This window comes from Chlorocebus sabaeus, chromosome 28, assembly GCF_047675955.1.
Source record: "Chlorocebus sabaeus isolate Y175 chromosome 28, mChlSab1.0.hap1, whole genome shotgun sequence".
Taxonomy (NCBI): domain Eukaryota; kingdom Metazoa; phylum Chordata; class Mammalia; order Primates; family Cercopithecidae; genus Chlorocebus; species Chlorocebus sabaeus.
The window spans coordinates 17,561,690-17,589,642 of NC_132931.1; the positions used below are offsets into that span (position 1 = coordinate 17,561,690).

Sequence of the window (27,953 nt, forward strand, 5' to 3'; positions counted from 1 at the left end):
CTGAAACAATAAAATCCATAAAACAGTAGGTGCTTAATAAATGTTTGCTGGGTGAATGGACGAATGAAGAAAAGAAATATAAAACCTAATGGCTAGAAAAATGAAACACACAGGCAAATCTAAAAAAATCCAACAAGAGAATTAGGATGAAGGAATCAGAGCAGGGAACGGTCCTCAGAAAGAACGGGGAAATATGAGTCTCATAAAATTTAATTTGGTTTGACAGTTGTGATTTATATATACGTTGACCTCTATTTCTCGAAAATGACATTTGTGGTAAAACACTTCCTTTGGTCCCACTTGAGTTGTCACTTATGCTGCAGTATGTTCCTCTCCTGTGGTAGTTTTAAAGCCCCGTAATAGTACCTCAACGGATCTGATAGACAAATGAACAAAAAGACCCCTTCCACCATTCATCTCATAGAGCTTTTCTATGCTGGTTGAGAAATAGGAGAGAGAAGTCATTGTGAGGGTGTTATCATGGACAGTCGAGCAGCCAAGAAACATTCTGAGGTTTCTGAGTATGTACGTCATTGTCACCTGTCTCCCCAGTACCTAAACACTTAGGCAGAGACATTACACCAGAACAAAAAATGAGGCCCATCTCGGCAAATTTACCCAGATGACCGCAGGATTATTGAAGGCGCTATTAGGGCCGATGACAGCTCTCCTGTGCATATGCGACTGACTATTCCGAAATAATGTCACTCCTGTTCCTCCTATTATGAAAAAGAAATTCAACTACAGTCAGGGTTTACTACATCTGAAATGCTGACAGATACTTATCCAAAGGGCCACAGACAGGCCTCACGTCCGTCCATAATGAGGGAAGGAGGAGATAGAAGTAGTGATGAGAAACCCCAGCCCCAGATCTTGAAGTGATGAGATAAAAGCATTTGGCTTTATGAACCTGCAGGACACGCGGCACACTAGAATTTCTCCCTTCAGAGGTAACAGGTAGCCAGGTGGACAGTGAAGTCAATCAAGGTTGGAAACTTTATTGGGCCTCAGGCGGCCCAATATGCCTGTGTTGGGCTATGTCTGTCCCGGATGGTGTGTGCGTGATGCCCCGTCCACCTGTTCACAGTGCTTCCCGGCACGATGCCTTCCTTCTATGCAGCAGGCCCTGTTCTGGGTGCCAAGAGGAGATCCGGCACGGCACAGACAAGGTCCCCGCTCTCACTGAGCTTGTGTTCCCGGGAGGACAAAGACGGTAACCACGTAATACATAAATACAGGACGTTACTGTACCAAACAGAGCAACCTGAGAGGCCCTGGCCATACCGGAGCTGTCTACTTCCTGACCCAGGTGAGCCCCTCACCTAGAGCCGGCCCAGGCTATCTTGCCATCTTTGTTTGCTGCAAGGTGGGGCGAGGCAGGAACAGGCCAACGCCTCTGCAAAGATGGGCTGCCCCGACCCTCTGCCCAGCTGGGTGAAGCCTGGGAGCCCAGTGTGCTGGGTGAGAAGCCTCCTTGCTGTCCCTAAAGTTAGTTTCTCCTGGGAAAAAGAGACGGGGACTGCTGGATTTGACATTTTCAAGCTATGGGAGTTCGCGGTTCTGCTCGAGTGCACTGTGAGTAGCATCAGCCTGACTCTTCACTGCCACGGTGGGTGTTCGAGCCCAGGCCGTCTCTTCCTGGGTTGCAGATCCTTACAGTCACTGGGGACTTCGTAGACCTGGGTTCAATGACCACGGCGACCCCCACGGGGGTTTCAGCGTCCCCAGCCCCCGATTCTCAGCTCCTGTGTGGCGCTCATCCCGCCTGCCTGCCCTGCTGGCCTCTGCCTGGTTTCCTGGGTATTTTCTAGGACAGGGCCCTCCACACTCCACAGGCCTCCCTCTGGGGAAGGCAGTCTTTCCTCTGAAGCTCACAGTGTCTCAAGCAACCTTCTTGGATGCTAAACACTTGCCTTGACTTCATTATTTTTATTATTAGGAACTTACGTTTATTAAATGTCTAATATGTGCTAGTCCCATGCTAAAGCGTTAAATGAACTGCTGGTCTCCGAATTTTACGATGAAGAAACTGAGGCTTACAGAGGTCCCACAACCCATCCCAGTACGGTTGGCCCCCAGCCTCTGTTCTCCACCCTCTGTCAACTAGCCAGCTCTCAGGGACCGTCTCCTACACCCCAACAACCATTGCTGGGAGGGTGGTTTGTTGCTAAGATGCCTAAAGTTCCTCTCTGGTGCTGGCTTTACCAGGTAACCTTGCCTTTCCCTGGCCTTGCCTGTGGCCACACAAATCCAAGCAGGTCCCAGCTGGCCCTGCCCTGCCACAGCCAGGCATGGTTCCAGATGGAATGCTGGCAGCATTAAAGACAGAGTGCGGGGATCTGAGTGTCTTATTCCAGGAGCTTCTGGAATTTCTAAGCTTTGACATTGCCTGATGTACTGTAAACACTGTGGACTTTTGAAGAGAGGAAAGCAAATCACAGAAAAGACATGCATAGGAAAGTGGACACTTTACAGCTACATTTCAGGGCAGGTCTCTACCGACATGTCCACACTGCCTATTTTTGAAAGGAAGGTCCTCATGATGACATGGAGCAGGGACCCCACTTAGGGACTGATGGGCCCCCAAACATGGAAATAAAGAAAAATCTTGAGTTCCTTCAAGGGAAATTCCAGGCACCTAACAAGCCCTGAGAAGTAAATGAGCAAGGCTGGGCATGGTGGCTCATGCCTGGAATCCCAGCACTTTGGGAGGCCGAGGCGGGCAGATCACCTGAGGTCAGAAGTTCAAGACAAGCCCGGCCAACACGGTGAAACCCCATCTCTACTAAAACTACAAACAATTAGCTGGGTGTGGGGGCACACGCCTGTAATCCCGGCTACTGGGGAGGCTGAGGCAGGAGAATTGCTTGAACCCAGGAGGCGGAGGTTGCAGTGAGTTGAGATTGCACCACTGCACTCTAGCCTGGGAGACAGAGCAAGACTCTGTCTCAAAAAAAAAAAAAGTAAATTAGCAACTTGACAAACAAGAAGGTAAAAGTGGCTGAAAACAATAGCCAAGGAGGCTAGAGTCAGGAGATGCTTGGTTCCCAATAGAAACTAAAGTGACATCTTACCATGTGTCCCTGAGTTGTTTTTCAGAAACCCGGACTCCCACCAAACGGGTTGGCTACACAGGTCCACTACACATAGACCTCAGATATGGGGGAGCTGAGGAAGACTTCAGATATGGGGGAGCTGAGGACGGAACTCTGACTTCTGCTGTTCGTTCTAAATTTCCTCCTAAAAAAATTCCTGTGAGCCTGGAGGAACTCACACCCTCAGGCCAGAGCTAATATTCTTTTCTGCTGATTCAAAATGTTTAGACAAAGCTTCAACCCCTTAACTAATCACAGATCAGAAAATCTTTGAATTTACCCATAACTTGTGGGTTCCTGCCTCAAGATGTCCTTTTAGGTAAAACCAGTGTGTCGCCTCTGTGTCCTGATGCTTGACTCTGCCTGAAGCCTCTGCCTCTCTGCCTTTATAGATCCTTACTGTAAGCCATAGGACAGGTCAGGTCTTAGGCATGAGTGACCCGATTCTCCTGGCCTGGTGCCCTGAAAGAAATGCCTCACTTTCTCTCGCTACAATCCCGATGTCAATGGTTTGGCTTTGCTGTGCCAGGAAGGTCCACGAGTCCGGTTCGATAACAATAAAGGAAACCTCCTCTGAGGTCCTGGTCCTTTGCTTCTCCCTCTGAGGCACGACCACCTACCATGAGGTCTTGGTATCTTGCTTCTTTCCTGAGTCTGTCTTTCCTACTCACTGAAGGCAGGTTCTCTTTGCACCTGCCTCAGAGGCCTCTGCGTCTAGCACAGCACTGGACCACAGCAAGTGTCAGCACGTGGGGATCGGAGGCGAAAGTGGAGCAGAAGCAAGTTCTGCAGGAGGGCAATCCCATCCTGGAATTCCTGTGCAATGCATTTGGCTTTCAAACCCCTGGCTGGGCCAGGTGCGGTGGCTCACACCTGTAATACCAGCACTTTGGGAGGCCGAGGTGGTTGGATCATTTGAGGTCAGGAGTTCAAGACCAGCCTGGCAACATGGTAAAACCCCCTCTCTACTAAAAATACAAAAATTAGCCGGGTGTGGTGGCACGTGCCTGTAATCCCAGCTACTCTATTCGGGAGGCCGAGGCAGGAGAATCGCTTGAACCTGCGAGGTGGAGGTTGCAGTGAGCTGAGATCACGTCACTGCACTCCAGCCTGGGCAACAGAGTGAGAGTCCGTCTCAAAAAAAAAAAAAAAAAAAAAAGGCAAAAAATAAAAAAAGACACCCTGGCCCTTTAGGCAAAAAGGGGACTGTCCCCGGGTTGTATGGGCTTCAACTCCTGACAAGGGAAAGCAGATACGCTCATCTGCTGAGACGACATTTTTCCCAGGATTCACCTCTGGGAGAAGAGTATTGCAAGAGGCTTTGGATCAAGGGCATGCTAGGGGAACAGAAAGTCCCATACATCCTGCAAGATGTCCTCGCAGGTGAGTGCCTCGGCAAACAGCAAAATGAAACACAGCCCGTGCCTCCCATCCATCAGCCCGGGATCCGGTCCCTCGGCACAACGTGTGCTTAGGAGACAGACAGTGTTGCTTCACGCCCCCGACTTCACCGAGGCATGCGTCATTCCAAACCCTGTTGCTGTCGACGCCGCCGGCAGCCTCGGTGTCTCTAAGTGTCCTACCTGGGGACGCTGGGCGCCTGGCTGCTCCATCTCCACTACTCTTTAGTTACGGAGAGACCAGCACTAAACAGACTTGTGCTTTATTTTATTAGCCCATAACACTCTCTAAAACAGTTTCTTCTAAGAAAATGGCTACTATTATGCACAAATAAGCACTAAGTGGGACTTTTTTTTTTTTTTTTTTTTTTTTTTTTGCTTTCCATTTTCAGAATGAAAACAGTTTTAGCTGTACCTAAAGTGTTACCACTAGCATCTTCATTATGGAAAACTCTGCTCAGAGCAGGCTTTTGAGAAGACTAGACGTTATTTTGGCCATTAGAGCACAGCAAATGGCCGTGAATGGCAGGGGTTTACAGAGGTAACTGAGCAGACAAACAGGAGTGGCAAATGAAAACATATAACATTTGCATTCTCCCTTTTATGGTGCACCATAAAAACACGCAGAGGGATGTTTTGCTCACTCTACAGTCAAAGGTTACTAATTAAGCAAAGCATTACTGAGCCAGAAATACCTATAAAAGCTGCTGCTTTTTTTTTCTTTTTATTTTTTTTTGCAACCCACATCTGAGCATCAACTTATTATAGGGCCTTTCAGTGGGTTCCTCCAATGATTAGGATCCTTCATTCCATAATTCACTGAAGATAACTCTAAGTAATAAAACCTGCTTGATGCACTTTTAAAAACAGCATCTAAAGGAAACTTTTTTGCAAAGAAGATAACGATTGAAAAGTGGATCGAAGGGAAGAAACATGAACATTCTTCTGGCAGAGTGTGTTGTGGTGGGAGCCTTCGTCCCTGCCCCACTCTGCTGCTCTCTGCCCGGGCTCATGTTCACGGAGCCTCGAGACAGGGCTTGGCTGTCATCCCCTTCCTGGGCCCTCTACACCCAACCAATAGGTTCTGTTGTTCCTTCCTCAGTGTCCTCCCAGCACATCAGCTGACCTCTCTGACATCACCTCCCTGGCTTCTATGTGATTAATGACTTTGCATCTAGACCACGTGCTCTGGAGTCTTTCTCCTTCCCAAATTCCAGCCCAGGACCAGAAACAAACTAGGAGTCAACAACCGCTTCCCTGGTGAGAGGCTGTGAGAGGGGACCCTGGAGTCTCCCGGCAGTAGAGAAGGCCTGGGTTTGTCTTGCATCCCATTCAAAGGGGGTGAGGTGAAGGAGGTCCCAGAGGCCTCATCTACACTAGTTACAGCCTCAAGGGCCCCGCTGCCTGGAGTTTAGGACAGTTGGGCTTCATGGGTGCCTCTGGAGCCTGCCTGGACCAGGTAGCCCATGGGACATTCTCAGAGAAGTGGCTGGGGAGCAAGAGCCAGCGTCCTGGGAGGACCACAGGACAGGGGGTGGGCGAGCACAGAGGGAGGCTGGGACAGAGCCACAGACGGCCTCAGGGGCTGGCACGTTTCTCAGAGGAGATGCGTTTGTAAAGTAGCTCAAGCTCGACAGAAAGCAGATGTGTGTACACCTCTGAGAAGTCAATATAGCACCATGTTCTAGTTCTCTCAATCACCTGCGAGACAGGCACTGTTATTCAGGCTTTACAGCTAAAGGACATGACCTAAAAGAGTTCCCTAAAGCCACACAGCTAGAAAGCGGTGGAGCTGGGATTCTGGGCCCTGTCGCTCTGATCCCAAAGCCTGTGCTGCTTGTGTCCACATCCCCGAAGGTTTTGTTCTGCTCGCTGCATGTCATGGTGTCTTTCCTGGGGGATAAGTCGGAGATGATCTGTAGAATGTGATGAAGGCCAGGAAGGTGGCCCATGGACAGAAGCAGCGTGGAGTTTCCCAAAAGAACGTGTGGCCAGAATTCCGGCAGTAAGAATGAGAAGAGGGGGCTGCGGAATTGTTCTTTCCCCGGACGGAGCTGTAAAGGTGTTGGGTGGTGATGTGGAGGGTTGGAGTGCATTCTGCCTGAGTCTGTAGAAGGCTGAACAGCGGCTCTTATCTGCACTGGCCTGCCAGCAAAACACCCTCAGAAGGTGCTTAAAGAGATGCCTGCTCATTCATCATTTTAAAAGCATACTCTGCTGTTGGCAGGGCACAGTGGCTCACGCCTGTAATCCCAGCACTTTGAGAGGCTGAAATGGGCGGATCACCTGAAGTCAGGAGTTTGAGACCAGCCTGGCCAACATGATGAAACACATCTCTACCAAAAATACAAAAATTAGTTGGGTGTGGTGGTACATGCCTACAATCCCAGCTACTCAGGAAGCTGAGGATCATTTGAACCTGGGAGGTGGAGGCTGCAGGGAGCCCAGATCGTGACTCTGCACTCCAGCCTGGGTGACACAGTGAGATTCCGTCTCAAAAAAAAAAAAAAAAAAAAGAAAAAAAAAGAAAAGCAAATGGCAAATGTGGAGAAATCTAAGCCAACATTCGCTATGAGACAGGATGCCTGAATAAGGATCACTGCCTTTGTGGATATAGAAAAGTGACACAGAGTTGACGTGCTGGACATACAACAAGTATGACTTGACTAGACTTCAGGAACTTCTGAGTCCTGTACTTAAGTCCTGGAAGGAAGATAGTGCAGTCACGTTAGACTTTGATAACTTAAGTTTATATGCAAAAATTTGAATGGCAGCCATCATCCTCCCCTTTCCAGAGCAGGGTGTGAAAGAGTTCAGTCAGAGGTCAGGATCTGGGCAAAGAAGGCGTACAAGCAGAAGGGTGTCCAAGCAGGGTGGCAGCCCACTTTGATCGTGAGACTGGCCATGTAGAGTGGAATTCAGCAAAAAAATAAATATACTGAGGATACTGGGAGCCAGAGAAGGGCTGGGACAGATGCAGAAAGGGGGAAGCTCATGTAAACTGAGGGGTTTTGCATTGTATTTGGAGGTGATGGTGTGAAATACTGCTTTTCAGAATATGTGGCTAGATACAGAAAACGACCTAGCTATAGACATACGTAATTTCCTAGCTGGGGGCAGTGATGCCCCAGGAGCAATGAGCACATGACTGCCTGGATCTTGGTTTCTAAATCCCACTCTCCACTGCACTAACCCAAAGTTCCCTGGAGAAACGGCTGGGAAAGAAGAGAGAACAAGATGAGTTGAGATCATCTTGTGCCAGAAGATAAGGATGTGCTCAAAGAATGATGGAGGCATCAAAAGAATACAGAAGCCAGCTGGAAGGGCTCCCTCGCAATCCCCAATGGGCCAAATGGAAGGAAGGTTCAGCATCAAAATTAGCAATGATAGCAATGGGTTAAAATCTGTTAACCAAAATAAAAAGTCACGCATCCACACTGATGATAATTAATGGAAAAATGAATGAGAAGAAAGCTTTTGCTTTCAGGAATAGGTCAACAGATAAATGAAGAAGAAATGATTGAAGTTTTTAAAAAAATCACTGGTGCCCTCATTGCCCTAATTAATTCCAGCAAGAAATATTAATGGATGACAAACTGGTGGATGAGACTGGAAAGAGAAATGAGGTTTTTAGAGAATCTCAAAGTATCTTCTTATAAAATACTGATTAACTGTAAAGCAGGTGGTGCAGAGGTGGGGTTAATTTTAGCGTGGAAAAATCTCAGTCAAGTGAGCAAAATTACTGGACTAACAACAGGACATGCCAAGGCCAGGTCAGACCCAACAAGTTGTAGCAGGAGGTGCCCGGCATCACTTCCCCCCACATTCTGGCCAAAAATGCATCGCCTCGGACAACTCCTAAAGACACTGGGATAAATCCAAATCAAGGGGAATCTAGGAAATAACCAGCCTGTAGTCTCCAAAATTTCAAGGTCACAGAAGTCAAGAAATAACTGAGATCACAGGAGACCACTGGGTGCAGCCCATGTCCTAAAGTGGAGCCTTTTGTTACCAAGGACTTTTGGGGAAAACTGGCAAATCATGGAGGCCGGCCTTTGGGTGAAGGGGAGTTCTCTGTAGGATTCTTAAGGCTTGTCTGTAGTTTCTAAAACACTTTTTTTTTTTTTTTTTTTTTTGAGACGGAGTCTCGCTCTGTCGCCCAGACTGGAGTGCAGTGGCCGGATCTCAGCTCACTGCAAGCTCCGCCTCCTGGGTTTACGCTATTCTCCTGCCTCCGCCTCCTGAGTAGCTGGGACTACAGGCGCCCGCCACCTCGCCCAGCTAGTTTTTTGTATTTTTTAGTAGAGATGGGGTTTCACCAGGTTAGCCAGGATGGTCTCGATCTGACCTCGTGATCCGCCCATCTCGGCCTCCCAAAGTGCTGGGATTACGGAGCGCCCGGCCTCTAAAACACTTTTGAAATCAAAGGAAAAGATTACCCTTCAAGGGAACTGGAAATTCCAGGTGAAATGTTTAACCATTGGCTGCAGGCTGTGAGCTGGCTCAAGAGTCAGGCAGCCCCAGGGATTCACCGTCACGGCACGTGGGCTGTAGACCCGGACACTCAGAAACAGCCCAGGGGGGTGTATGCAACCAACACAGGCCTGGGGAAGGGGCAAGGCCACCGGGGGAAGGCCGGAAGCTTTCCCCATTCATTCTTCCCTAGGGCACTAAAACCTCTGAACTGCTGCAGAATAGCAGCCGGGGAGAGGCTGCCTGAGCGTATCCTGCCTCCAAGGCCCAGCACAGAGGTCCCCTGAGGTAGGACCCTTTCGTTTTGTGGAGATGCAGATCTGTCATTTCCAAGTCTCACAAATGGAAGAGTACTGCAGCCCCTGCCCCAGGGGTTCTGATGAACTGACTTGTGGGTCTGGGTGCCTCCCTTCCCACAAGGTGTGGCAGGATTGGGAGGCACTGAGAACCCTGTGCAGATACCCATGAGGGTGTCACCTCCGCCTGAGGGACCTCATCGTGTAAATGCCCACAAGGGTCCTCCGCCTGAGGGCTAAGAAACACAAGCTCAATCCAATCTTTGTTTATGAAAACTGGTGAGAAAATAAACTATTGATCTTAAAACCTAAGCCAAACCAACAACCAGAAGAGGCCGAGTTCACTTATGAACATGGAAACAACGATCTTAACCCCGAACAAAACAAACATTGTGACCAGATTGCTTCTGTCTCAGGAGCTCCGGGATGGTGAAACAGAAGGGCAGCGTGAATCACCTTACCAACAGATGAAATCAGAAAAACCATATGGGCAGCTCAATAGATGAAAAACTAGTCTGATGCAATTAAATTTATTTATGCTTTTAAAAAAATTAAAAAAAAAAAAAAAAAAAACACCAACTCCTAGCAAACCAGGATTAGAAAAGAATCATCTTAACCCAATACAGGCTGGATATTTTTTTTAAAAGCCTGCATCAATGGTGTAAATGTCATACCTGATAAAATCTTAAAATAATATCTTTAAAGTAATAAAACAAAGATTGTCTTCTATCACTGTCCCAATCCGATATGATAGAAGAGGTTTTAGCACTCCCAGTAGGATTACAAAATACTCAAATAAGAAGAAACAAAAGAAGAGAAAGGAAGGATATAAAAAATTCTAAGGAAGAAACAAAAACTGTCGCTATTAACAGATGACACGAATTCTTTACATAAAATTACAGGAAAACTAGCCAACTAACAAGAGAATTCTCAAAGTTTCTGGCTGTAACACCAATACACCAGGCTGAGCAGCCACGGACTTCCCGGATCTGCAGGCTCCAATCCGGCTTCATGGCTTGGCTGTGTGACCCCGGGCAGGTAACCCAACCCTCTCATGTCTCATCTGTGACATGGGGTTATAATAGCCACCAGAGAGCCATTATGAGAATTAAACATGTTCATAGTTGTGAAAGCACTTAGAACACAGAAGAGTTTATTAAAGAAACAAAAATATTTAAAAATCAATTGTGTTCCTCTATGCCAACAACACAGGCAGAAAATGTCATTTAAAATAGGCACACGTCGGATCACAAGGTCAGGAGATCGAGACCACCCTGGCTAACACGGTGAAAATCCGTCTCTACTAAAAATACAAAAATTAGCTGGGCGCAGTGGCGGGTGCCTGTAGTCCCAGCTACACAGGAGGCTGAGGCAGGAGAATGGCGTGAACCCGGAAGGCAGAGCTTGCAGTGAGTGGAGATCGTGCCACTGTACTCCAGCCTGGGCAACAGAGCGAGACTCCATCTCAAAAAAAAAAAAAAAAAAAAAGGCACACGTGAGTTAATCTTCATGACAACCTCGCAGATAGGACTATTGACCCCATTCTCCAGAGAAAAATTCGGCCTCACAAAGAAGTTAAGAAGCACGTCTACAGAGCTAGGAAATACGGGTGCTAAAAAGGGGGGAAACCAGGTCTGTCTGATTCAAAGCCCATATTCTTCACATTACAGCTTTTGAGGTATATTGGTCACCCCACATTTTCCTGCCTTTCTGAGAGCGGTGAAGGCAGGGTTAGAGAACCCAGTGCTTTGCCAAGAAGAAAGCAGCTGAGAAAAGTAGATTTAAACAAGTGAAAAGAGGTAGCATGTTCCTGGACAGAAAAATTCAACACCGTCAGACGTCCACAAGAGTGGCCAGGAAAATCCTAAGAAAGTCAAGCAGTGCGTGCATGTGTGTGCGTGTGTGTGTGTGTGTGTGCATGCACACTGGTTATGGGGAAGGAGGCCTCATCAGATATTAAAGCATGGTTTAAAGCCTCTCTAAGGAAACAATGTGGAATTAGTGCATGAATAACCAGGCTAACAGAAAAGAATGAAAAGTTCAGATACAGACCTAAGTGCATACAGGAATTTAATGTTACAAATCAGGAAAAAAAAAAAAAAAAAGGTCATTTTAATAAATGGCACTGAGGCAATTACATAGCTATTTGCAAAATGATGAAAATGGATTCATACCTCACTCCATATACAGGAACCAGTTCCGAATGGATGGAGTTCTAAATGTAAAAATGAAACCAGAAAATCGGTAGCAGAAAAGTGGTTGGGTTCCTTTAGAACCTGAAAGTGGGGAAAACCTTTCTGCCTATGATTCAAAAACCAGAGGCATGCAAGAAAGGAGTCATAAATTAGACTTCAATTTTTTTTTTTTTTTTTTTTTTTGCATGACCAAAAATATAGACATGTTGCTGCTGGGAATGCAGCAACCTGCAGATGAGGAATTTGGCAATGTCTGGGAAGTTTGCATGTGTATTTGCCTTCTGATCCAGTCAACCCATGCCTGGGAATCTACCCCAAAGATAAGGTGGCAAAAATACAAAATGACTATGCAAAAGGCTGAAAACAAGCTTGAGGCTGAATGAGGTCCTCTGGAGACGCCCACACCCTAATTTCTGGAACCCATGAGTACACTGCCTTACATGGCAGGAGAGGCTCCACAGATGTGATTAAGGGTAAGAGGCTTAAATCAGGGAACTTATCCAGGTGAATACAAGGTAATCATGAGTCCTTAAAAGTGGAAGTGGGAGGCTGAAGAGTGGGCCAGAGAGATGAGAAGGAAGGAGGAGGAAAAAGCCAGAGTCTGAGAGGACTCGACCTGCCCCGGCTGCTCTGAAGATGAAGGAAGGCAACCCCGAGCCACAGACCGTGGTGACCTCCAGGAGCCAGGAATGACCATGGCTGACAGCAGAGTATGGGGACCTCAGTCCTACAACCGCAAGGACTGAATTCTGCCGCAACCTGAATGAGCCTGGAAGCTGACTCATCCCCAGAGCTTCCGGAAGAAACATGGCCCTGCAGCCTCCCTGACTTTATCCAGTGAGACCCATGCTGGACCTCTGACCTGCAGAACTAGAAGATGACACATTTATGTTGTATCAGCCACTCAGTTTTGGTGATTTGTAATGGCAGTGATATAAAACTAATACACAACCCAATGCCTGTCAGCAGAGGACTAGTTACATAAACAAGCCCCAGCTCATGCACACCAGGCAGACCTGAGCAGGTGTGAGAAGAAAGGACAATTGCACACATGATGCCCAGGGGTGTTCAGGATGCACTGTCACAGGAAGACAGCAAGGCGCAATATGCTACCTTCTGCGGAAGACAGAGGAAATACACAAATACGGAGAGTTGCTTAAGTTGCCAAAAAAAAAAGATAAGCCAAAAGCTTAATAAATAAGGTTATCTATGCGGCAGACAGGCAACAGGGTAAGGGGACAAAAGAATGGAAACTTCTCTGAACATCACTTTTTAAATAGTTTTGATTTTGAGATCATGTAAATGAGTTACATCCTCAAAAATTAATTTAAAATCCTCCAACAATTTTTAAAAATGTAAAATGAGCTAGGTGTGGTGGCTTGCACCTGTAATCCCAGCACTCTGGGAGGCTGAGGCCGGTGGATCACTTGAGGTCAGGAGTTCAAGACCAGCCTGGTCAACATGGTGAAACCCCATCTCTAATAAAAATACAAAAATTAGCTGGGTGTGGTGGTGGGCATCTGTAACCCCAGCTACTCAGTAGGCTGAGGCAGGAGAATAGCTTGAACCCGGGAGGTGGGGGTTACAGTGAGCTGAGATTGCACCACTGTACTCCAGCCTGGGTGACAGAGCGAGACTCCGTCTCGAAATAAATAAATAAATAAATAAATAAATAAAATAAAATGTAAAGTGATTTTTAAACAAAGTCGGCGCTAAAAATTGAAGCAAAAGAACAAAACAAGTCCTGAAATGAATGAACTTAAATCCATATCAAGATAACCACAGTGAGAAAAGAACAGTGTGGCTTTAGAACAGTATTGCAACTGTACTTGTATACTGTAAGTCTAAACTAAATATATTATAAACAATATAAACTGTAGGTATAAACTGAATATATTATACTTCCACGGTATAACATATTCTAAGGACAAATACTTAAATTTCATTCAGTAGTCTCTGTTAGTCATACCACTGAGATTACAATTTTGAAACTCCTAATAAAATAGTATCTGTGTTTTCACATAAACTTTTCATATAAGTAAGATATACAGGCAAATTCACAGACCACAGGTATATGCAATTTTCAACCTTTTAATACAACAGGAGGATAAAGAAGATAATCGAGTCAGGAGTCCTAAAAAGCACAGTCTTAGTGTAAGGGAAAATATAGTTAAAATATACATTTAGGCCGGGCACAGTGGCTCACGCTGGTAATCCCAGCACTTTAGGAGGCTGAGGCGGGTGGATCAACTGATGTCAGGTGTTCGAGACCAGCCTGGCCCAACATGGTGAAACCCCATCTCTACTAAAAATACAAAAATTAGATGGACGTGGTGGTGGGCACCTGTAATCCCAGCTACTCAGGAGGCTGAGGCAGGAGAATAGCTTGAACCTGGGAGGTGGAGGTTGCAGTGAGCTGGGATAGTACCACTGCACTCCAGCCTGGGCAACAGAACAAGACTCTATCTCAAATAAATAAAATAACATAAAATATATATTTAAGTTAACATAACATAACATAACATAACATAACATAACATAACATAACATAACATATATATTTAAGGTCAGTAACCTGAAGTTTCACTAGAAATGTCAGTATGAATTCATGATGCTTCAGAAAAGATGTTCTCTGTCTACTGGGAAGGTGTCGAAGCAGTGACCATCTGGGAGTAATAAGCATCCACCTTGGTGCTCTCGTTATCGTCTTTAAATAGCATTTGACACTCAAGAAACCAAGGCCCGGCAGGCGCCGCTCCATCTCAGCGTGAGGCAGGAAGTCATCAAAGAGCGCAGCCTCAGGCTGGAGCCCCAGGATACCAAAGCCTCCCTAGGCCAAAGACGGGCCAATTCTAGGTTCAAAAAGAATAATGACTGCAGGTGACTGAAACCCACTAAACAGGTAAGAATCTGTGCTTTCATGATGATACTCAGCAAAAGAGATCACAAGACAGAAAAAGAAACAAAAATCTATTTAACATTGGAAGTAACCAGGGGACCAATTCCTCACCCTGAAAATTGGTAATTAAGGGAAAAGAATTAAGCATTTATTCTGCCTTCCTATATTTGAAGGTAACTAAATAGTCTGAGGGATGAGGGGAGATGCTTCTTTTCAGAGTTCCAACAGCTAAATGAGGGAAGATTGATAGAAGTAGAAAATTATCATCTTGAATATCCTAAGAACATAATTAATTCAGGCAAAGATCATGGATGGATGAGACCATTAGATAAAAAGCTGATGGAGAAATTCACAAGGTAGGGATCAGGCTGCTATGCTCTGCCACCCAAATTAGCATCCCTAAGTGTGGCAACTAGATCTACATGCCTCCAACCTGCTGCAGTAACTGGGAAGCAGTCTTTGGGAGGGAGGGAGAGAGGAAGAGAGGGAAGAAGAAAGGAAGGAAGGGAAGAAGAAAGGAAGGAAGGGAGGGAGAGAGGAAGGGAGGGAGGAAAGAAGGGAGGGAGGGAGAGAGGAAGTAAAGAAGGGAGGGAGGGAGGAAGTAGAGGGAGGGAGGAAGTAAAAAAGGGAGGGAATGTGGAGTAAGGAAGGAGAGAAGCAGGGGGAGGGAGGAAAGAAGGGAGGGATGGAGAAAGGAAGGAAAGAAGGGAGGGAGGGAGGAAAGGAGGGAGGGAGGGAGGCAGAAAGGAAAGAAGGGAGGGAGGGACGAAGGGAGGGGTGAAGGGAGGGAGGGAGGGAGGGAAGGAGGGAAGGAGGGAGGGAGGGAGGGAGGGAGGGAGGGAGGAGTGGAAATGGAATCTACCAGTCCTTTGCAATGAAATTCCAGTTTACAGGGCAAATGGGGGTAGAGGAACAGGTCAAGTGACCCCACAAGGATGTAACCAGGTGCATCTCCAATGCAGATGTCCCATGGGATGACTGGCTGGGTTTTCTCAATGAGGTAACTGCATGCGGGGAAAGGGTGGGGGATTCCGCTAGATTAAGGGAGCTGTAACCTATAGCGACAGGAAGCAGACGAGTGGTTGTGGGGATGGGGAGGGTTGGTAGGGAGGGATACCGGGGGCTGCAAGGACACCCTTGAGGGTGAGGAACGTGTTCATTATCTCGACTGTGGTCACAGCTTCCCAGGTGTGTGTATAAGTCACAAGCGTCAAACTGTCCACCTTAAATATACGCAGTTTACTGTATGTCAATTACAATATGTCAATAAAGCTGTTTACGGTGTTTTTTTTTCCTATGATTTGAGAGACATGACAACAAAATGAATAGTGTGAACCTTATGTGAATCCTACTTTTATCAAAACCACTGTAAAGAGGTGTTTTGGAAAATTTGGGGAAATCCGAGTGTGAACTGATTATTAGATGATATCAAAATGTTCAAATTGCCAGGCGCGGTGGCTCATGCCTATAATCCCAGCACTCTGGGAGGCTGAAGCTGACAGATCACCTGAATTCAGGAGTTCAAGACCCAGTCGGGGCAACACGGCAAAACCCTGTCTCTACCAAAAACATAAAAAGTTAGCTGGCGTGGTGGCGCATGCCTGTGGTCCTAGCTACTCAGGAGGCTGAGATGGGAGGATTGCCTGAGCCCAGGAGGCAGAGGTTGTAGTGAGCTGAGATCACACCACTTCACTCCTGCCTGGGTGACAGAGTAAGATCCTATCTCAAAAAAACAGTAACAATAATTTTATCAGGTGTGACAGTGGAATGAGAGAAGATACCCATATTTTCATGTAAAGTTTTTTTTTTTTTTTTTGGAGACACAGAGTCTTGCTTTGTCATCCAGGCTGGAGTACAGTGGCATGATCTGGGCTCACTGCTACCTCCACCTCCCGGGTTCAAGCGATTCTCCTGCCTCAGCCTCCTGAGTAGGTGGGATTACAGACGTGTGCCACCATACCCAGCTAATTTTTGCATCTTTTGTAGAGATGGGGTTTCACATGTTGGCCAGGCTGACCTCGAACTCCCAACCTCAGGTGACCCACTGCCTTCGTCTCCTAAAGTGCTGCATTACAGGTGTGGGCCACTGTGCCTGGCCAAATTTTTCACTGAAGTAAGACACACAGGCAAGCTCATAGACCACTGGTGTATACACAAAATAAGCACACACATCTAGCCCTGATACAGATCAAAAGACAGCACTCCTGCCATTCCAGACACCCTTCTCCTCAGGTGGACCCCTCCCAGTCACTGTCACCCCCATGGTAAGTAACCACGGGGGTCCCAGGAAAACCCAAATTCCAGCACCAAAGAGTACTTCTTCCTGTTCTGGAACATTCTATAAATGGAATCACACAGTATATGCTCCAGGTAGGGGTCTGGTTTTTCTTTTGCTAAACATTATGCCTGTGAAATTCATCCATATTGGCATGTGAACAGGTATTTTAAACACACGTGTGACACGTATGGGGGCAAAGTGATATGTGGTCTGAAATATGTTTCAAAATACGCCAATAAAAAAGCAGGGGTGGATGGATGTGGGGAAATCTGGAGGATCATTGACTTTCGCTGATGGGTACCGGGGGCTTACTCTACTATTCTCCTTCCTTTTGCATATATTTAAGATGTTTTACATTAAAAATGTAAAACCTCTTTAGAGGTCAGGCGCGGTGACTCATGCCTGTAATCCCAGCACTTTGGGAGGCCAAGGCCGGCAGAACACGAGGTCAGGAGATTGAGACCATCCTGGCTAACACGGTGAAACCCCGTCTCTACTAAAATACAAAAACTTAGCCGGGCATGGTGGCGGGCGCCTGTAGTCCCAGCTACCTGGGAGGCTGAGGCAGGGTAACTGCCTGAACCTGGGAGACGGAGGTTGCAGTGAGCCGAGATGGCGCCACTGCACTCCAGCCTGGCGACAGAGCAAGACTCTGTCTCAAAAATAAACAAATAAACAAACAAACAGGCTTTTATGACATAAAGCCAGGATGCTGTGGCCGAGAAACTGTGCCGAGGGTCCCCACATCACTCCACGTCTTTCCCTCCCAGGTGAGCTGAAACACCACACTCCCAGACTCTCCTGCAGCAACACCGGGCCACATGACCAAGTTCTGGGCAACGGAACATGGGCAAAAGGAGCGTCGTCCACTCCCAGGCCTGCCTGGATGCACAAATGAGCTCTTGTATGTTGAGCCCTGAAAACGCTGGCATTTCTGTCGCTGGGGCCCACCCAGCCCTAGCATAACACCACATTCTAAAGCCCGCGATGAGCGCTGCTTCCTGGCCTCAGCTACATGGCATTGTCAGACACCGAAGACCACAGCGTGTGCTCCTGTGGGCCTAAAAGTATTGCCTTCTGCTGATGGATTTTAATTACTAGACTTGGTTTTCATGAGACATGGTGATTCTTGTCCTATAGTTAATCTTAAGCGTTTTAAAGTTGCTTTCATCAATTGAGTCTTCTTCACTGGCTGAGGACTGATTTTCTTAATTTGATGTGAGGTGGGGCTCTACTGCGATTTTTGCTAAGTAAATAATTGTTCCAGCCCCATTTGTGGGTCAGTCCCATCCAGATGGTTTGCGCCTTCAGGATCCTCCCTAGATTTTCAGAAATGTTTGCTTAATGAAACTTTTGAAGAGGTAGATAGGATTTGTTCCCTAATTTATGGCCAATTTCCAGGAGTGGATTGTCTTGCAATATAGTACAAGTACAGTCATGAAAACCACAAGGATTTTACTACAGATAATAACTATCTTGAAACTTTACTACTCCTCATAATTTGGCCCTTCATCTTTTTCCTCCTGCTTTCATTGGAACATGGAACTGGCAGATTGCATGGTTTCACCAGTGCCAGCGTGATCCTATTCAAGCCCGGCGCTGTCCTGGACCTCTGCGTGCTGCAGCACTTGCACAGCTGGAGTCAGACCAGAAGTCTCTTGGGGGAGTCCACTCTCTGAGGTCCTGTGGAACCCACCCCTCGCTCTCCCCAGACTTGCTCCCTGCAACCCCAGGGCTTGCTCCCCTCCCTCCAGCACTCGCCCTCCTTGCTGTCCCTCAAATATAACAGCTTTCCCACAGCTGGAGGTCTTTCTTCCCCAGACGGCACTTTTCTCCTCGACAGCAGAAACTCAGCCAGCTTTGTCTACTGCAAGAGCCCCCATGCCCAGAATAGTGCCTGCAGATAGAACAATCGTCTCTAAAAATATTGTTGAATGAATGCATAGCTAATGACACACAAGCTGTACCAAGCAATTAATCCTATTAGTATATTTAGTAGCTAATTGTGATACAGAATTTTTAAAAACTCAATCAACAACGCTATCCAATTTTGGGTACCTATTTTGAATCACAACTTCCATTTTAACCCTTGTTATTCTTGTCTTATCACCTGGTAGGACCCCAGGCTGACATCTTGTTCTTTGTCTTCCGACATTTTACCCTGCTATCTGGGCCATCTCCAGCCCCTGCTTCTCCCACTCCAAGCATGCCCATCTCCCCTGTACCCCCATGCCATCATCTGCAGGGGTGCCACTCACTCACAGGCCCCAACACTGCTCTTTGGAAATGCCGGCTCCCGGTCTAACGGCACACGTACCTGCCCCTCGACAATCCACCTGGAGATGGACGTTTTCCCGTCATAGCCTGGCCGGAACTGAAGGGTGGCGGAGCGAGGGCTGATGTTGGAAATGACCAGGTTGGATGGGGCACCAGGAAGGTCTAGAGAGGAACCAGGGAGGAAAGGGAGAGATTTACAGTCCATCACAGCTTAGGAAAGGTATCAAACGTGTCAGCTTTAAAAGTAAACAGTTTCGACACCATTCAACACCAAACAAGGATTTGTTCTCAAAAGCATGAAGGTGAGAAGCAGCACAGCTTCCCCAGAGGCATGATCAGTACGTGGTTTTTGCTTTAATAGGCTGACCCGGTGGACTTCAGGAGACACACTGCGAACACGGCCTCCTGGATGAGAAACTCTGAAGGGACGTGTCATGCCTTACACACCTCTGTGCTTTGTAGGTAATTAACAGATGCTGGCTGAATGAGGCAAGGATGAAAGAATGTAATCCTTCCTGGCTCCTGAAACCACACAAAGAACGAATGGCCGCACTTCCTTTCATAATGACTGCGGCCTCAGAGGGGTGGAGGGAAGAGTGCACAAGCCCAGGGTTGCTCCCAGGTAGCGTGGCACCTGCTCAGGATCAGGTCTTGAGCCTTAGGCTTCTTGGGTCTGGTTTCCAAGACGACCACATTCTCGGGCAAGGGCAGAATTCTCCTCACTCTGCCTGTGTTCAGTTGCTTGGGTAACTGGATAAGGTGGAAGGTGGGTTCTGAATGAGCCTCCCGTTGAGGGTGCCCGTGGCTCAAGCCTACTCCTACATGAGAGACCCTTCAGATGCCACTCCCCAGAGAGCATCTCCCACTCGGAACTGTAGCACTGTGAGTTCAGAGTGAGAGCTTTTAGATTACTGTGCCATGCAAAATACTCTAGAGAAAGATAAGGGGCTAAAATGGGGAGAGAAAAAAAAAAGAAAAGAAAAATGCAAGACTAGTGCAGCTTTCAGACCGCACTGTCTCTGAGGAATGCTTTCCTCATTTGCTGTTGCTTGGGGTGTTTGAAACCAGGTCTTGCACAGGGACAATGAAACTATTTTGGTGATCGATTCAGTATTGGCAGGGGCAGGGTCTGTAGGATCTCAAGGGTCCTTTCCACATCTAGTTTTTAATGAATTTGAAATAGAAAATGTTTAAATCGAAGGACAAGTGGGCTCTTTCCTTTCTATTTCTCAGTGCTCCGGATTTTTAAATGGTTCTTCAATCATTAATGGCGATAAACTTCAAGCACAGTAAAGAGAACACGGCGTCCCCAAAGCAGTCCTCTCCATCTGATTTGCCTCCAGCCACTACCTAGGATGAGTGGGCAAAGCTTTAGGACCCCTCTCCAGCTACAAGCATTCAGCTTTGGCAATGAAGGAATGGCAACTCCAGTGCCTCCCTGCACCTTGGTTATCAGGGGTTTGGCCAAAGCAGCCAGGCCTCAGTTTCCCCTCTAACACTCCACTCTGTGGCTCCAGACGTAGTGTGGATCACAGTGTTTCTGGAAGCACAGCCTTCCGGAGGTCAGCTAACCCATTTCCCTGCCCTGGATGAACAATGTCCAAGACATCTCAGGAAAACCCTGGCAACTTGCACACAGATGTGCTTCCAGTGTTAACCTTGGTCGCTGTATATACCCATTTTTAACCAATTAAACCACACGCCATCATCGCTGATATGGTTTGACTGTGTCCCCGCTCAAATATCATCTTGAAATATAACTCCCACAATTCCCACGTGTCATGAGAGGAACCCGGTGGGAGGTAATCAAATCACGGGGGCCTGTGCTGTTCTCGCGATACTGAATAAGTCTCACAAGGTCTGTGGGTTTTAAAAACGGGAGTTTCCCTGTACGGGCTCTCTCTTTGCCTGCTGCCATCCATGTAACACATGACTTGCTCCCCCTTGCCTTCTGCCATGATTGTGAGGCTTCCCGACCACGTGGAACTGTCAGTCCATTAAACCTCTTTCTTTTGTAAATGGTCGAGTCTCAGGTACGTCTTTATCAGCAGCATGAAAATGGATTAATAGAATCATCACTACTGTTTTGAAAGTATTCACAATATTTTAGATATGCATTGGGAACTGGCTTTAAACACTTTCAACGTGTGTTCTGAGGCCAAAGCAGGAGGAGAAGACAGAAGGGATGTGAGGCCGCGGTGGAATGCTGTGGAGAATGAGGCTGAAGTGGGGTCAACACCCATTTACCCTCCAGTATCTTGGCAGGAGGCCACTCCTCCTTTCCAAGGCACTTAGTGGCTTCCACCTAAAAGTGTCCATCAACTTCTAGCCTCAGGAATCTCCAAGAGAGAGCCAACACCAGGAGGACCGCACACGATTTTACTGACCTGGGGGCACTCCAGAGGAAATGGTGGAAGAAGTCACCAGGCCAGCGCCCACGGCAGTCACAGCAGCCACATCGATGGTGTAGGTGGTGAGAGATGAGAGGCCTTGGATCTTGTACTCATGCGTCGTGCTGTTCAGGGTGTGCGTGAGACGAGAGTCGTTCCTGCCGTACACCTCCCAAGAGATCTGGTAGCCTAGAAAGCGACAGGACCAGATCAGCATTGGTCTCCTGAAGGCCAAGGGCTCACCTGGATTCCATAGCACCATCTTTGCAGGCTTGGAGCTATGGAGAGCTTGGCTGGATGTACTGAAGGTGCCTCAGAGCCACTGTGCTACTGACATGCGACACAGGTCAAGGCTCCTTCCTCTGTGCGCCCACTGTGATCTCACAAACCTGCTTATGGGAGTGACGGTCCCACCACAGGGAACCATCCCTCCCTACCAGGGTGAGCTGCACAAGGATGGGGCCTATCGGATGCTCTGGTAAGCTCAGCACCAGGTGCATGAACTGAAAAATGACGACAGCTGCCAGCCTGCTGTGCTCAATTCAATTCAACCTTCTCTTGTCAAATTATGAATGCATTTCACCAATAACTCCACTAAAAAAATTTTATGTATGTATGTATCTATCTGTTTATTTATTTTTGAGTCTGCTGCCCAGGCTGAAGTGCAATGGTGCAATCATAGCTCACTACAGCCTCAACCTCCTGGGCTCAATCCATCCTCCCACCTCAGCCTCCTGAGTAGCTGGGACCACAGGCGTGCACCACCATGCCTGGCTAATCTTTTGTACTTTTTGTAGAGATGGGGTTTCCCCCTGTTGCCCAGGCTGGTCTGGAACTCCTAGGCTCAAGAGACCCTCCCGCCTCGGCCTCCCTCAGTGTTGGGATTACAGCCATGGTACCCAGCCAATCGTTTCATTTTTGGAAGCTGGTATTTTTATTACACAGAACCTTAAATCAATGGCTTGTTCTTGTGTTGCAACGAATTCATGGAAACACTTCTACTTTTTCCTTTACGAAATGACTGCTAGATCACTCTTCCATTTTGCAAAGCGCTTTGCGTGGAAAAGTTTCTTTTCGCCTGAGTGTGTGAGTTTTGCTTCTAGTTCTGCCTCTCCCCTTTTCAAATAACCTGTTTTCTAATACATCTGATTTCCCTTATACTCTCTTCAGTCCAGTGGGGCCTCACAATCAAAATTTATTCCACCCGGGATTCCACTGTGACTTGGGGCTTAGAGAAAAAGAAACCCGCGGGGCGTGGTGGCTCATGTCTGTAATCCCAGCACTCTGGGAGGCCAAGGTGGGTGGATCACCTGAGGTCAGCAGTTGGAGACCAGCCTGGCCAACATGTGAAACCCCGTCTCTATTAAAGTACAAAAATTAGCCGTGCATGGTGGCAGGCGCCTGTAATCCCAGCTACTCAGGAGGCTGAGGCATGGGAATTGCTTGAACCCTGGAGGTAGAGGTTGCAGTGAGCCGAGATTGTGCCACTGCACTCCAGCCTGGGCCACAGAGCGAGACTTTGTCTTAAAAAAAAAAAAAAAAAAGGAGAAAAAAGACCCAACTGGTTCCTGAATCAATCAATCCCCGTGGAGGGGAGTTTATGTGACCAGAGAACACTTAAAAGTGTCTTTTAAAGAGGGAGACAGTGGTAGAAAGAGCTCATAGGTCCACACGCAAAAGAAAACAGCTGAAAACACTTGCTCTTCCCTATTTTTAGTCAATAACCTCAGGGATATAGAAGCGCTTGGAGGCAGCTGAAACTTCTTCCTCATTCTGATGAAAGCAATAAATAAAGCTATGAGTTGCACTTGCAGGGAAACAAGAATTTAGAGGACAGCATCTTGAGACTTCACTATTTTGAAAAAAATTTAATGTTGGAACCTGCTCCCTCTGGCTGTCCCACAGGCCCCAAGAGCCCGGCAGCTTCTGTGCATGGGCATCGGGGACCCCCATGTGGGCTGACAGAGCGGGAGCTCCAAGGAACAAGGGCCACCAGAGGGACGGCCTGGCTGCTGGGTGCCTCCAGAGCCTCTGAGCGCCTGCCATCCCTGGAGCTGTCACCGAGTGGTGTGGCGGCCTGGCGTCTCTGTCTTTGGGGTCCCTGCCTGGGCCCTGGAGGGTCACTAAACCATCCTCTGTGGTGGCTTCATCAAAGGCATCTGGCTGCTTCTCGGGTCCTGGCCTCCTTTTCCTCCTCCCAGGGAGAGGGGAGAAGGCTGACTACCCAGGCCAACCACTCACCATTGCCTTCTCCCATTTCCTTCCTAACTTTATATAAAATAAATAAATAAATGAATAAATAATAAAATACATATTATCCCTCCCTACCAGGGTGCGCTTCACTAGGACACGGCCTATCGGGTGCTCTGGTAACCTCAGCACCAGGTGCATGAACTGAAAAATGACGACAGCTGTCAGCCTGCTGTGCTCAATTCAATTCAACCTTCTCTTGTCAAATTATGAATGCATTTCACCAATAATTCCACTAAGAAAATTATTTATATATATATGGGGGGGGGAGGGGGGGGGGGAGAGAGAGAGAGAGAGAGAGAGAGTCTTGCTCTGTTGCCCAGCCTGGAGTGCAGTGGGTTGATTACGGCTCACTGCAGCCTTGAACCACTCGACTCAAGTGATCCTCCCACCTCAGTCTCTCAAGTAGCTGGTACTACAGGCACGTGCCACCACGCCTGGCCAGCTTTTAAAATTTTTTGTAGAGATGAGGGTCTCACTATGTTGCCCAGGCTATCTCAAACTCCTGGCATCAAGCGATTTTCCCATGGCAGCCTCCCAAAATGCTGGGATTACAGCCGTTAGCCACCACGCCCAACCCAGGCCCTGCTCTCGCTTTACATCTTAGCATTTCCCTCATCTGCCCGCCCTGATGTCTACGACATCTAGCCTGCCCCATTCATTCATGTAACCCTCACAACACACCTTTGAAATTGGGACTGTTGTTATCCTATTTCACAGAGGAAGAAACCAAGCCACAGAAAGCTTCATGGACTTGCTGGAACCCCAGACAGTCCTCAGTGGATGAAGGAAATAATGGATACTGGTCCATTTCCAAGACAAAGTTGCTTAGGTCAGTAAACTACAGAAGAAACAGGATATACCAGGCCCCTGCTTCAATCGCCAGTGCCTGCTTGTCAGCCTCCCCCCACCCCTTAGTTGTCCCCACCCGAACCAAAGAAGTTTAGTCTAAGATGAACGTTTACTATCCTGCAGGATAGCTCATTTCGTCTATTCTTATCAGCTTGCCCAGCTACTTACGTCATAAGACATATACCTGAAGAGCCCCTGAGCTGACTAGGATTGTGCACTGTGAGCTGACTAGGATTGCAGTGCATTGTGGGCTGCAACAAAATGCAACAAGACCACCCTAAAGAAAACACTTACAGCCCCTGCCCAACAACCAATGGGTGATGCCCGGGAAGACTGTGACCTCCACAGCACTCAGCCTGTGAGGAACCAGGGGAGGGAGCTGCACAGTAGGGAATAAGTGGCTTGTTGTGACGGTGCTAGGTGTGCCGGCCCATCAGACACTCAATCTTGCAAGACGGTCATTAAAAGTCCCACTTTCGCTGTTCTCCAGGTCTCTGAGTCCATCCTTTGGGTTTGGACGGGTGAGTCTGTTTCTCACAGTGGATGAGACCCTGCCTCTCAAGAGCCTCCTCCTCTAGCACCTCCTCCTGATGTGTGCGAGGGAACCGAAAGACATCCCTGACCTTGGTGGGTCACGCCTGGTCAATCGCAAAATAATTTGATCCTCGGGGTCTACTCTGAACCTATGGGAAGAGGAGCCTTTGTTTAATGTTACAACCTTGCCTGCCAGAAATTTTTATTTGTTTAAAAGCTGTTCTTTATCAGCTAAAACACACCCTCGTGTTCGTCTTGTCGACCTAGAGCTGAAACACGGCAATTCCAGCGTCTTCAGGAAGGGCAGCGTTGCTGGGATTTATTAGGATCAACATCGATAATACGGTGTGCTCAAATGGTTGTGGATACAAACAAAAACCAAACGGACAGCTAGAGAGGCTGATCTGCAGAGTAACGCCAGCGGAGATGGTGCAGGCCCGAGACGTGTGATGTCCGTGAGCACAGACAGAGCGGTGGGCGTGAGGTGGGAAAGATGTCCTCTAATTTACGAACAACAGCTTTTGGGGGAGGTGCGTGGAGGGCTCGGGCAGTGCTGGCCAGGGGATGCATCCTCTGCTTCCAGCTCCCAGAGGAGAGAGGAGAGAGGCGCCTGGAGCCAGGAGCAGGGGTACCTCCCGCTTGGCATCCTACCTGCTCCCAATGGCTGCCTAACTGAGACTAATGGCCAGAGGAGCTTCAGAAATAATTTTCTGTTGATCTGAAGTAAATTCTCTAGAAGAGAGCAGTGCATCCAATCACAAACTGTCTGTCTGCATCCTGGCCCTCATAAATCAGAGTTTACGGAGGGAGAGTGGAGCACGCTGAAATTTACAATAAGCGCGCAATGGGCAATTTACTCGGGCAGGCGCAGCCGCCCCTGCTCCATGCTTCTTCTCATTCCAGGCCTCGAATTAAAACGGAGGCTGGGGGTGCTCACCACAGACCAGGGCTAATAAACCACCGTTTCCAATGGCGTCTCTGGCCCGTAGAGCAGTGCCGAGCCCAGGCCCAAGCCGTCAGTCATCCTGGGCTCCCGCAGCCACCTTTAATAGCAGGTGCAGTCTTTGCAGGAAGCCTTTGAGAGCATGGTGGTGCCACACCAATGCTTCTGGAAACTGGCTTGTGGCAGCCAGGTTTACCCATGAATGCAGTTTTTCTTTTGCTGTCCTCAATGAAACACTCTGCCTTTAGCACAGAATAGAATTGAATGGTGCTGCCTGCACGTTCCACGGGGAAACTATGTCTACTTGGTGGGTGCCAGGGGGAGCTCCCCTGATGCGGGCATCACTGCGGGTACAGGGTGACGCTGGGCTGGTGAGGTGATAACCTCCGATCTCACCTCCTCTAGGACCTTCTCCTCCAAAGAGCTACATGCGTCCACTGAAGCTTCTGGTGACACAAGGGGCACATTACGGTGTGAGCAGGAATGGAAAATGCACAGGCCACACACAGAGAAAAGGGGACAACGTGGCCACCGAGAGGAACCTACAGAGAGTCTGCCTGGCACTCCCACTGCAACTTTGCTGTCCCCCAAGGCACAGGCGCCTCCAAACTCAGGCCTCCGGCTCTACCCAGCCCGGGAAAGCTCGAGCTTCCAAGTCAAGCTCCACCATAAACCATAGACCGCTGCTTGTAACTACAGGTATTTGTTTAAATAAAATACGAAAATGAGTTCATGAAGCCCCATTAGCTGGCAAAACAGACGATCGTAAATTGGAAGTATTGGCAACCACCGCTTAGCCGTGAAATGTTGGCTCAACACGAATTATTATGCCCATGGATTTTTTTCTTTTGGCTTTAGAACAGGAATGGAGAGTGTGCTGTGTTCACAAAGGGCAGGGCAGGGGCTGACGTGTGTATCTGTAAAAGGAATTCCTTCGGTGTGGACACTGTCTACCACGGAGTCTCCGCCAGATTTCCAAAACATGGCCGACTGCGGACCTGAAAGGCAACTGGACAGAGGGGCATTCTTTCTTTCCTACCCAGACAGCCCCGTTTCTTGGGTCAGTGGTAAGCAGAGCTCTAATTCCAGTCGCCGAATTGGTCCCTGAGGGATCTGAACTGGAAAGTGTTCTTCTTTCAAATGGTAGCCTCCTGCTCAGCTTTTAAAAATCACCCAGTAGTTTGTTTTTCCTTCCTTTGAATGTTTAAAGCAAGATTAAACTAAACTAGGTTCCTGCAGTCTATCGTGGCCTCCCCTGCTCAGTTCCCCCTGCCTTCGCTTAATTCCTTCCACTCCAGGCAACAGGAGGCTGTTTTAATTGTACATACTCAGCACTTGCGATTCTTAGACGACTTCAGAATGTACAACAGATCGTGTCCAATTCTAGCAGTGACTTTCCCACTTTCCTGGAGTTTTCACACTGTCTGAAGTGGGCATTTCAAAAGATAAGCTTTTGGAAGGCAGAGCCAGATTCATAAATTTACTTTTTTTAAAAGTTAAGGTGAGGCCGGGCGTGGTGGCTCATGTCTGTAATCCCAGCACTTTGAGAGGCCAAGGCAGGTGGATCACCTGAGGTCAGGAGTTCGAGAGCAGCCTGGCCAACATGGTGAAACCCTGTCTTTACTAAAAACACAAAAATTAGCCAGGTGTGTTGGTGCACGCCTGTAATCCCAGCTACTTGGGAGGCTAAGGCAGGAGAATCATTTGAACCGGGAGGCGGATGTTGCAGTGAGCCAAGATCACACCACTACACTCCAGCCTGGGCAACAGAGAGAGATTGCATTTCAAAAAACAAATAAACAAAAAATAAAAATAAAAAACCCCACAAAGTCCAGCTATATGCTTATAAGAGGCACACCACACTTTGGGAGGCCAAAGTGGGTGGATCACGAGGTCAGGAGATCGAGACCATCCTGGCTAATGTGGTGAAACCCCATCTCTACTAAAAACACAAAAATTAGCCAGGCGTGGTGGCACATGCCTGTAGTTCCAACTACTCGGGAGGTGGAGGCAGGATGATTGCTTGAACCCAGGAGGCAGAGGTTGTAGTGAGCCGAGACAGTGCCACTGT

The 27,953-nt window shown here is 47.8% G+C and overlaps 1 protein-coding gene across 4 annotated transcripts in view; it reads right to left on the reverse strand.

The window, feature by feature from the left end:
* The window catches only part of SDK1 (sidekick cell adhesion molecule 1), a 972,135-nt gene that overhangs the window by 166,840 nt on the left and 777,342 nt on the right, over nt 1-27,953 (reverse strand). For all 4 annotated transcript variants that reach the window (XM_008018820.3, XM_073012858.1, XM_073012857.1 and 1 more), the window contains exons 21-22: nt 21,301-21,492; nt 18,954-19,075 (exon numbers count right to left, since the gene is read on the reverse strand). In XM_008018820.3, the coding sequence (XP_008017011.3) occupies nt 18,954-19,075; nt 21,301-21,492 (314 nt within the window). The remainder of the gene's footprint in view (nt 1-18,953; nt 19,076-21,300; nt 21,493-27,953) is intronic.